The following is a 12,138-nucleotide window of genomic DNA, read 5'->3' as shown; positions in this document are numbered from 1 at the left end:
GGGAAATGATCAGTCAAATCCAAATACAGAAGTTGGTAAATGATCAGTCAAGTCCAAACACAGAAGTTGGGAAATGATCAGTCAAATCCAAATACAGAAGTTGGGAAATTATCAGTTACAACCAAACACAGAAATGAGGAAATTATTAGCCAAAACCAAACACAGAAGTTGGGAAATGATCAGTCAAATCCAAACACAGAAGTTGGGAAATGATCAGTCAAGTCCAAACACAGAAGTTGGGAAATGATCAGTTAAGTCCAAACACAGAAGTTGGGAAATGATCAATCAAATCCATTTAAAGAAGTTGGGAAATGATCAGTCAAATCCAAATATAGAAGTTGAGAAATTATCAGCCAAAACCGAACATAGAAGTGAGGAAATTATCAGTCAAGTCCAAATACAGAAGTTGGGATATGATCAGTCAAATCCAAATACAGAAGTTGGGAAATGATCAGTCAAGTCCAAATACAGAAGTTGGGAAATTATCAGTCAAGTCCAAATACAGAAGTTGGGAAATGATCAGTCAAGTCCAAATACAGGAGTTTGGAAATGATCAGTCAAATCCAAATATAGAAGTTGGGAAATGATCAGTCAAGTCCAAATACAGAAGTTGGGAAATGATCAGTCAAGTCCAAATACAGAAATGAGGAAATTATCAGTTACAACCAAACACAGAAGTGAGGAAATGATAAGTCAAGTCCAAACACAGAAGTTGGGAAATGATCAGTCAAGTCCAAACACAGAAGTTGGAAAATGATCAGTCAAGTCCAAACACAGAAATGAGGAACTTATCAGTTACAACAAAACACAGAAATGAGGAAATTATTAGCCAAAACCAAACACAGAAGTTGGGAAATGATCAGTCAAATCCAAATACAGAAGTTGGGAAATGATCAGTCAAATCCAAATACAGAAGTTGGGAAATGATAAGTTAAATACAAATACAGAAATGAGGAAATTATCAGTTACAACAAAACACAGAAATGAGGAAATTATTAGCCAAAACCAAACACAGAAGTTGGGAAATGATCAGTCAAATACAAATACAGAAGTTAAGAAATGATCAGTCAAGTCCAAACACAGAAGTTGGGAAATGATCAGTCAAGTCCAAATACAGAAATGAGGAAATGATCAGCCAAAACCAAACACAGAAATTAGGAAATTATCAGTTACAACCAAACACAGAAATGAGGAAATGATCAGTCAAAACCGAACACAGAATTTGGGAAATTATCAGTCAAATCCAAATACAGAAGTTGGGAAATGATCAGTCAAGTCCAAACACAGAAGCTGGGAAATGATCAGTCAAATCTAAATACAGAAGTTAGGAAATGATCAGTCAAATCCAAACACAGAAGTTGGGAAATGATCAGTCAAATCCAAAAATAGAAGTGAGAAAGTCATACACATCTGGGATGGCATTAGGGTGCGTAAATGATGAGAGTATTTTCATTTGTGGGTGAACTATCCCTTTAAGATGTTATAGATCAATAAACCTGTTAATTCGCCAAGAGAATGGCATTGTGCCACGTCTCTGTAAGTGAGCGATGCTTTAAAACTATCGCTCCTATTTGTAATCAACAAAGCTGTCAACGTTTCAATTGCAGTATTGGAGCGGTCAGGGCTGGACTGGGAAGAGAGATCGGCCTGGGATTTTACATAGCAACTGGCCCAAAAAGTTGATGTTCTCTGTCCTTTTCTGCATATCGCAGCGCCGTTTTGTGGTCAGTTCTGCATAACGTGGCGGCTAATTTTAGTTTATCGTGGCCCATTCGGCCCGTTTCGCGGCCGGCCCACCGGTCTGCTCGGTTCCCCCGATGGCCAGTCCAACCCTGAACGTGTGTCGGCCCACCGGAAAAATGCCCGGTATGCCGGATTACCAGTCCAGCCCTGGAAGCGGTCTAGTTTCGCTGCCTTCCAATCGTGCTGCTCCCTCTTAAGTCATAATACAGCACATTTCACAAAATGGGCAGAAAAAGCAAAACTGCTTTGTGTAAAATTCTACCAGAGAAACACTTAAACAACAGTTACATCTCACATCTCCATCCCTCTAGTGGTCCATCTGACTTATGCAGGTACTTTCTATGCCATGTGAATCGACAATTTCAATATGTAATAATATACATAATAATAATATAGTAATATAAATACTGTTATATTAATAATACACATAATATGAAATTATCAGTCTTTAATATAAATAGTACAGTTCGTCTGTTAAAATTTGTAATGCATTTTGTCAACATTAAACAGACATTTTTAATGTAACTGCTGAGTAGTTGTTCACTCAAAAGTGAAATTCTGTCATCACTTAATCACCTTTGTGCTGTTGCAAACTTGTAGGGCTATGGCTTTCTTACTTCCGTGGAACTCAAAAGAAGGTATTAGGCAGAATGTTAGTTTCAATCATGATATACTTTCATTGTATGGAAAAACAAAAGATTAAATGACTGTGAATGGTGACTGAGACACATTCTGCCAAACATCTCCTTTTGAATTCCACAGAAGAGTGACATACAGAGACTTTAATTTTAAATTAATGTTGACAGAAATTTCATTGTCATTATATAGCCTGTTTAACAAAAATATGTATACACAGTATGACATAATTATATCACGTCTTGCTGGGTAACAAGTGAAGGCTATGGCCCCGTTACCCCTGATTAAAATAATTTGGGGTTATAATCCAGTTGCTTGAACAAGTATACTATTAGGTTGGTCATCTGTTGTAATTTTAGAAAACATACAACAGAAAAAATTTCCTTTTTTCTCTCTGACCTAGTAACTTTTTTATTCTGAAAAGTGAAATGACCAATTTACCAATTTACTCTACTAAGCATCAAAACTGGTAATTTACAGTAAGTTTGGTGACTTTGGCCTTGGAGCCATGGAAGCTCAGCATTATAATCTCCAGGCCATGACTGCCATACGTCCCTTTAAAGAGGCCAGGCTGTATGAGGTCTGAAGGGAGGCACGGGGGCAGATATATCCGCCGGTATGTCAGGCAATTACTGAAACCAAAAAAATAGAATTAAATCACATGAAACAGTTCTGTTACTTGTGTAATTGGAAAAATAATTAGCTCATTAGAACATTTAGAGTGAGAACTGGCTTGGTTGGCATCAAGAAAATAACATACACTTTATATTAGTTACAATAAAAAGAATTAGGAATACATGGCATGGATAGGCCATTTTTATTACCATTCAAAGGTCATGCAAGCTTAATTGATTTGAAGGGATAATGATCATGTATAAGACTTACTCGTACTGGCTTGTGTAAATAAACTTCATGAGGATCAACTCCTGCATGTGCTCATGGAAAATGTCCTCTAACGTTCTTCCCCATTCCTCCTCCAACCATGTTCTGAACTCCTACCGATGTAAACATACACAAACACCTGGGGCTCAATCTACACCCAAGCATTGCTGAAACGCAACATTGCCATCTATGAGGAACTGAAACTCATGTCCAGTACCACTAAAGCGGTCTAATCAAGGACGGTTTCCTACCTCTTGCCTTCCTCCAGGCATTCGATGGTGATCTGTCTGGTTGCATTTGGTAGAAAATTCATCCTTCTTCCCAGTCTAGTAAAAAAACATTTGCAATATTATGTGAAATTGTTGCAACCTTTACCGTAGTTCAAGAAAATCCATAAATGAGCAATTACTCTACATTGTAATTGTATTTCTAACTGTATATAACACCCATTTAATGCAATACATTATTGATCTTTAAAGCTGCACTACAGACATTTAGGCTCTCTAGGGACACATGTTTTTGAAACCTAAAACATGGAACATTTTGCCTCAGTTGTGTTTCGGCACTGCTACACTGGCGGATAAATCTCATGGTTTCAGTTTACCTAGACTTTGCCTGTGATCACACCGAGATATTCACCAGTAGGACTGGAGTCATATATTTGCTTCGATATTATGTTGTTCAATTAACCAAGATATTACTTGCTTTGAGGATTTACATATTTTAATATTATTACTCAAGAGTTATATCCACTACACATTAATGCAGGGGTACTCAATTGGTGGAGTCCGGTCCGGATCCGGACAGAAGAACATTTCAATCTGGGCCGAGCTCTGAAGCTTTGTGCTAGTTATAAGAGTGATTACGTAAGCATACGTGTATTCGCCCGCAGAGTGGGAATAAATAGCATTCAGCGCTAGAGAGAAATATTTCTATACTTAAGTGCCCTCCGCTGATGAAGTCTTGATTAAATATTTGAATCTTTTGGTAGAAAAGATTTATCAGACCCCACTAGCAGTCTCTGGGCCCCCAATGGCCTCATCAGGGTTTTTGTTTTTTCTTAGTACTATTGCTGTCAACATGGCAAGTTATAAAAACTATTAAAAAGAAAAGATACATCATTTCCTAGCCATATAACTACTGACACCATGTAAGCTACATACTACCCGGACCTTTGCTGGGAAAGAAATGTAGAGACTGGACCTCTTGGAACTTTTATTGAGTACCCCTGCATTAATGTATTGTACTACATGTATCCAAAATTTAAGTGATGAAACTTGTGATCTGGCTGATACGACACTTCGTTATTTTATATTACTATCTACAGCCTCAGTGAACAAGTAAACTGTAATGCTAAGCACAGCTCACAATAAAACTGTAAAGTGTAGCGAGTCTTCATAGCAGAATCGTAGTCTGTCTTGCACAAACTCTTTAAGATCGAAAGAAGAGAGGAAATAGGAGATGGGAAGGCAAAGAGAGAAAAAAAGGAAGTGGTTGACGTGTATGCAGGAAAGTTAAGGAAACAAACAAACCAAAAACGCCCTGGGAAAGTGGTGTATTCGTCTACCAAATGGATCCTGCCTGTGAATTCATTTCTCCTTGCTTACATGGATCAGTGGGATGAGGTAAATGAGCTAGTTTGGAATTACCTCCCTTATTTATGCTTTGATCTCAGTATCCCTGCTATTATTATGGATTATTTTATTTGTAACCCTATTTTTTCCAGATTTTTCCACGTCTAGCCACTTTTGTTTTAGTGTGGGGAGAAAAAACAACTGTGATTTTCTTCTTCTGTCTCCCTATTTCTGGTTATTTTGCATTTGATGGTTGTTTATTTATTAAAGGGATATCCTGAATTAATTTTCGTTGAAAATCTGTTAATCTGTTTTTCTTAAATACCCAAATCAAACTACTTTATTTAGTTCTAATTGAAGGACTATATAAAAGGCTTTATTGTGGAACTGTTATTTGATGAATGTAGTTTTCTTTTATATTGTGGTAAACTCTAAACTCTGCCTGGTGCCCGACCTCTTACTTCAATCAAATTATTTTCTGATTCATATATCGGGTTTCCCGCCAATGCTACAGAAGTGGTGCGCTAATAGGGACTGGAACTGGAATGATTTTTTTTTTCTGGATTTGATTTGAATTGAATGTGAATTGATTTACTTTGATGAGGACTGAATGACTTGAGCTGATGGTGGATATCATTTGAATCGATCTTTGCTTGGGTTGAACCATGTATATGAATGTGAACGTGCTTTGAACTATTGAACTTACTTGAAATTTGGTGAATTATCCAGATATTACTGCTGCTTGCATTGGTGTGATTTGAGATTTTTTAATTTACTTGCATTTAATTGTGGGATTTTGGTTGCATACCTGCTATGCTGGTGAAATAATCGTATATCTTGCATTTCTGCTGGGTTTTATGTAAACATACATTTTGCTGCTCCTCAGCTGTTGTGCACCTATACATGCAATGTGCACCTACAATTTATGTATATTGTTTTATGTGCTGTGCTGCGATTTTCGTACCCACAACAGCACACTCACTGTCCCAGTATCCAATCAAAGTCATGTCCATTCATGGAAACTCTTCCCCAAATGTTCAACAACCATGATGCTGGTGTACAACAGCATGTGGGAGTTCCCACATTTTTTCATACTCCACTACAATTTCAAAGGAGAGGGTATGGAGATAATGTTTCAACCTATTTTGCAACACAAGCTTCCCCAAATGCATATTCCAGTCCAAACCCAGGGATGGATAAACCCGGCTATGCAAAATGTGCAGTTTCAGTCTCTACCAAGAGATGTCAGTATAGTGGAAATTGAACCTGTGCATGTCTCGACTTCATCTATGTCACTGTCTCCTTGGCCCCTACCTTTTGCACTCCCTACCCCTGGAAGGGATTTAGGACAACTTGCTCTTAGTACTCAAGATAATTGGTCCAAAGTCTATAAATTGCTGGAAACTCATGAGAAGGTTCTTACTGAACTTTCTCATGGACCAATTATCTTGAGTACTGAGAGCAAGTTGTCCTAAATCCCTTCCAGGGGTAGGGAGCCAAAAGCACTTAACCGGTCACTAAAAAAAAATAAAATAAAAAAATAAATAAATAAAAATATTCTTGTTGCACTTAAATCTGTTTTGTATACTATTCTGATGATAGTGAAACTTTGTAATATGGCACTTTTTGTACCACTGTCTCCCTAAGATGATTCGCTGATGTTCTTCCTCTTTTGTAAGTCGCTTTGGATAAAAGCGTCTGCCAAATGAATAAATGTAAATGTAAATGTACTGAACTAATGGAAGAATCAGGAAGAACTGATGTATTGAAACATCTCATTTACACCACTCACAATGTTTCAATCAAACAGAAGCCATATCACATTTCCCCAACTTAACAAGACATTGTCAGAAATCAGCTGGAAGAGATGTTGGAAGATGGGATAGTTCAAACCATCCTTCTCACATTGGGCTTTCCCAGTTGTATTTGTGCCAAAGAAAGAAAGTAGCACAACACATGACTGATCTCCAGAGGGTGTTGAAAGAATTGCAGAAACTAGGTCTTACTGTTAATCTTAAGACGTCCAGATTCTGTCACAGTAAAGTGACATTTTTTGGACATGTGGTCAGTGCTAAAGGAGTCACCACTGATCCGAACAAAGTGCCATTTCTTATCCTGTGCCAAAGTACCTAAAGGAAGTACAGCGTAGTTTAGGTTTATTGCAGAACCAATAAACGGGGCAGTGGTGGCTCAGTGGTTGAGGCTCAGGGTTACTGACCAGAAGGTCGGGGGTTCAAGCCCCAGCACCACCAAGATGCCACTGTTGGGGTTACAAATAAAATAATCCATAATAACAGCAGGGATACTGAGATCAAAGCATAAATAAGGGAGGTAATTCCAAACTAGCTCATTTACCTCATCCCACTGATCCATGTAAGCAAGGAGAAATGAATTCACAGGCAGGATCCATTTGGTATACGAATAAACCACTTTCCCAGGGTGTTTTTGGTTTGTTTGTTTCCTTAACTTTCCAGCATACACGTCAACCACTTCCTTTTTTTTCTCTCTTTGCCTTCCGTAGTGCAGCCTTAAAACAGATGCTTTGAGTATTCAAACTTTCACATCAGATAGAGAGGGATTATGGTAGTTATGTGCACTATAATATGAGTGGAGGATTTGAATAATATGCTCCGTGCATTTACCTGAATGTCTCCTTTATGAGGGCCCTTATGGCCATACATGCATTCTACTGTAGCTTTATTTTTCTCCCACATATGAATGCGGAAAAGAGGCCGTCTACGCATGGGGTCCTCCACACGGGGATCATGGGGAGGTAAATACATCCAGCCTATAATGAATAGCCCATCAGCCTGAAATGATTAGAGCAAAGAAGACAAAATGGTGAAACAACCGAAATATTATGATATTGAAGTAAAATATTAACAATTTTACTTGCCAAAAATTGGGATTTATCCATAGTTACAGTTAAGTTTGTTTGTTGATAATGCAGGATCTTACCACCACATTTAGTAGTCCTCCATAGGGCCCTATGTCAGGCTGCCAGAGACCAAGGATGTGTCTATATGGATGTAGCACTGGGCAACAAGTTTAAAACATATAGATTTAATGTCACAAAGCAGTGGACAGCATGCATAACATCAGCCCAGAAGAAATGTTAGATGGAATGAGAACATAACAAGGACATTTGTCTGTATGGTGCATTAATTCATTAATGCATGTTGAGTGTGTGTGTATATGCTACTTAATTGCCATGCAACGACTTATATTATGAACAAAATAATAATTCTGGTTAGGGGGAGTTAGGGGGATCATATGTACCCTTGCTTGATTTGTAAATATAGTTGTGTCTCCTGTTATTCATCTGCCAATAGGCGCTGTTATTATTAAACATAAATGATCTCACACAGTCAGTTTATGTTAGTGGAGAGTAGCTGCAATCTTTTGCACCCCTTGCCATCCTGTGTCTTTCACATACGCATGCAGCACACCCAGGCGTGCACAGAGCTTGAAAAAAGTTGACCTTGTGCTGCTTTCAGATCAGTTTCTCTCTATCCTGCCAAATTCAAATCAAAACTGCATCCCAAAATGAAATTATGTGCTTCATTACACGTTTCTCAGTAAAATGTCCAGCGGGGGGCGCCAAATGTGATTGAAATCGTGTCGTAATCAGATAAGGTTTGATTAGGTGAATGTTAGATGGAGGTGTTTATGAGTAAACTGTACCTCTCTAACCTAAAACTTTAACCTAAACCTAATGACTAGTATCCTAAAAGCAAATGGGACATGAAAAGCACATGTAATTTCTGAAGCAACCATGTAATTTCTCGTCACTTTTATGACACTTTCATCTCACGTGTCAACTTACGTGCTTGGCTGGGCTCGAACCGCGCCCTTAAAGTCCAACACTCTATCAGGTGAGCTACCGCGCAAGCTAATCACATTGAATTAAGTCAGTAAATGTAGGTGGGTCTGTACTACAGGCATTAAAATGTGTCATTTTTCAAATGATGCATTGGAGTAAAATTGTAATAGGGCCTACATTAAGTGTGTGTGTATATAGTATATAAGTTATAAAGTCATAATCAGCTGTTGTAGTCGAGATTTGTGTGAAAGTGAATAAAACACACAGCTGTTGTAGAACATGGCACATACACTGATGAGTAAAATCATTAGACCACCTGCCTAATATACTTTTGGTCCTCCATGCGCTGCCAAAACAGCGCCAACCCACCGAAGCATGGACTCTACAAGACCCTTGAAGGTATCCTGTGGTATCTGGCACCAAGACAGTAGTAGCAGATCCTTCAAGTCCATTAAGCTGCGAGGTGGAGCTGCCGTGGATCGGACTTATTGGTCCAGCACATCCCACAGATGCTCAATCGGACTGAGATCTGGGGAATTTGGAGGCCAGAGCAACACCTTGAACTCTTCATAATGTTCCTCAAACCATTCTTGAAGAATGTATGCAGTGTGGCAGGGCGCATTATCCTGCTTAAAGAGACCACTGCCATCAGGGTATGCCATTGCCATAAAGGGGTGTACCTGGTCTGCAACGATGTTTAGGTAGCTGACACGTGTCAAATTGAAGTCCACATGAATGGCCGGACCTATGATTTTCCAGCAGAACATTGCCCAGAGCATCATAATCCCTCCACTGGCTTGTCGTCCTTCCACAGTGCATCCTGGTGCCATCACTTCCCCAGGTAAACGGTGCATACGTACACATCCGTCCATGTGATTTATAAATAAACTGGACTCATAGGACCAGGCAACCTTCTTCCACTGCTTGCAAGGTCCAGTGTTGACACTTTCGAAAGTGGACAGGAGTCACCAAGCACACTCTGACTGGTCTGCAGCTACACAGCCCCATACGTAGCAGGGTGCAATGCACTGTGTGTTGTGACACATTCTTTCCGTAACCAGTATTACAATTTTCTGTGATGTGCCACAGTAGACCTTCTGTCAGTTTGGACCAGATGGGATAGCCTTCATTGCCTCACGCATCGATGAGCCTTGGCTGCCCAACATCCTGTTGCCGGTTTGTGGTTTGCCCCTCCTCGGACCAAGTCGGTAATACTCGCCTCTGCTGACTGGGAACACCCCACAAGCCTTGATGTTTCTGAGATGCTCTGACCCAGTAGTCTGGCCATAACAATTTGGCCCCTGTCAAAGTCCCTCCTGCACATTTCTCCTGCATTCAACATGTTGTCTACGAGAACAGATTGTTCATTTACCATCTAATCTACCCAGACCTTGACATGTGCCCTTGTTAGATGATCAATGTTATTCGCTTCACCTGTGAGTGGTCAAAATGTTTGGGCTCATCAGTGTAAAATTCAGTTAGCAAAAATGTAGTTATAGTAATGGTCATTCTATGAGACTTGGAGTTTATTTTTTTAGGATCATATTGCCCACAGGCAACAGAAGAGGTCCTCTTTCAATTTTTCCAGGCAAGAAATGGGAGGCCAAAACTGATATATGTCACTGCAGTTTTTAAATGCATGAAACAAAAAGTCATGTAATAATGAATTTAAAGGTATTGAATTAAGCTGAATGAATGAATAATGTAACGAAGGTATGGTGGTTTGCTTGACACAATGTTTGGTAGCAAGTCTCATAGTGACGTACGTCTTACTACGTATTCAAAAGTATGTATTTTCCCATCAGTAGCAAAGCAAGTACTTTTAGTGATAGTAGAACTATGCAACATGGGATTGACCATTAAAAGGAATGTTTTGGGTTCAAAATAACCATAGAAAATTATTTTGACTTGTCCCTCAGTTTGTTAAAACAATCCAAAAATGTGTTTACAGTAAAGTACTTGGACGTCTATGGGGCAAGGCATTCCGGAGTGTTTAAAAGCAAAAATGTGCAGCTCATATTTGTGTAAAACGCTTAATTCTTCCATACAAAAATGTGTTATCTAAGATAGGAAATTGTCTAAATCACCCTTTAAGTGATGGGACTATTGTTCTAGGCTCTATGTTAAAAGTCCCTGTGCATGCCATTCAAAAGTTACTGATTCAGGTTTACTGACATTGCATGGTCATGACAAGAGTTGAACAATTGGATATCACTTTGCAAAGACAAGATCAGTAAGCTAGTGGCATTGAAAAAAAGTGCTCTGATGTTTATTATAGTGCAATGTCTTACCAGATATAGACTTATGTGGTAGGCTAAGTGCATTACTGTAAACATGATATTTGCTTGTTTTTACAACTTGAGGGAAAAGCCATAATTTTTGTCTGTGGTAATTTACAGCATGTCACAAATGCTGTAAATACGTCTCTTTACGTCTATAAAGCTCTTACAGAGTATTGAACATGGAGCATTCCATTAAGGTAGTTAAGTTAGCTAGATACATGAATGAATAATGTAATTTAGCCAAAGGGGTCAGTAGTATCAAGACACCATTTTTTTTATAATGGGAAGTCAAATTGCAAAAATGTCTTAATTTACATTCAAACGTGTTTTCATAGTATAATGGACTCACAAGATGAAGATAACGTTTATTCCTCACAATATGACCTCTTTTAATTGAAACTCTCTCAGATCAGCAGCAAAGACCACCTTCAACCAACACCTTTCAAAGGCAGTCATGTGTTTCAACCACCCTCAAACACGGCCAGTACATACAGTGTGTGTACACGTCCCGATAGTCCATATGCTCATAATCAGGGAGAAGCTTCACAAAGCGTCCCGACTTCACCTGCGGGTTCACACCTGGAGAGGTATGCGGGTGGGTGTGCCACAGGAAGAGAAGAGAGGCAAAAGAGTAGAAAAGCTGAACACATATGAAGTGGACACTGTGTGTGTTAGCAAGTGCTGGGCGATACATCAAACTCCTGACATATTTGCGATGATATTGGCTGCTATGTAAAATTAAGCAAGATCGTGAATATTGCAATGATTTTAAGACACTTTTTATTGGGCCATTGAGTGTCCCAAAGAGACTGTGGCTTTACCTTGTCTGTGCAATACATAACTAGAATTAAATGTTGTCGTATTTTGTAGTTGTCTTTGATCAACAACTGACTGTAAAGAACAGAAAGGGTATTAAAAGAGACTGTATTCAATGACAAATGGGATGTGTGGATCTCGTCTTTTGACACACATTACACGGAACAACTTTTACTCTCAGCATGCAGTGAAAGGATCTCGCTGATGAACACTTCACGACTAAACTACACAATTACTGGCGAGTCAAATGTAAACATTTAACAGCCAGTTGCCCATATATATTCACTTTAGTCGCATAGCATGAAATCTGGTTGCAAATACAAGTGACTTCCTCTCATTTTAGTGGGGGATGCACATCCAGTAAAAGATCGATCTTGGGATT

At 39.0% G+C, this 12,138-nt stretch overlaps 1 protein-coding gene across 2 annotated transcripts in view; it reads right to left on the bottom strand.

The window, feature by feature from the left end:
- LOC127641880 (F-box only protein 31-like) overlaps positions 1 to 12,138 on the bottom strand; it is a 28,081-nt gene that overhangs the window by 5,867 nt on the left and 10,076 nt on the right. The window contains exons 3-8 of one of the 2 annotated variants that reach the window (XM_052124694.1): positions 11,433 to 11,519; positions 7,794 to 7,870; positions 7,478 to 7,645; positions 3,513 to 3,587; positions 3,265 to 3,374; positions 2,858 to 3,011 (exon numbers count right to left, since the gene is read on the bottom strand). In XM_052124694.1, coding sequence (XP_051980654.1) covers positions 2,858 to 3,011; positions 3,265 to 3,374; positions 3,513 to 3,587; positions 7,478 to 7,645; positions 7,794 to 7,870; positions 11,433 to 11,519 — 671 coding nt within the window. The remainder of the gene's footprint in view (positions 1 to 2,857; positions 3,012 to 3,264; positions 3,375 to 3,512; positions 3,588 to 7,477; positions 7,646 to 7,793; positions 7,871 to 11,432; positions 11,520 to 12,138) is intronic. The other variant, XM_052124695.1, reaches the window with a different exon arrangement.

This window comes from Xyrauchen texanus, unplaced genomic scaffold (assembly GCF_025860055.1).
Source record: "Xyrauchen texanus isolate HMW12.3.18 unplaced genomic scaffold, RBS_HiC_50CHRs HiC_scaffold_216, whole genome shotgun sequence".
Lineage (NCBI taxonomy): Eukaryota > Metazoa > Chordata > Actinopteri > Cypriniformes > Catostomidae > Xyrauchen > Xyrauchen texanus.
The sequence above is the reverse complement of the archived record's forward strand: the minus strand, read 5'-3'. Positions and strand labels throughout refer to the sequence as shown.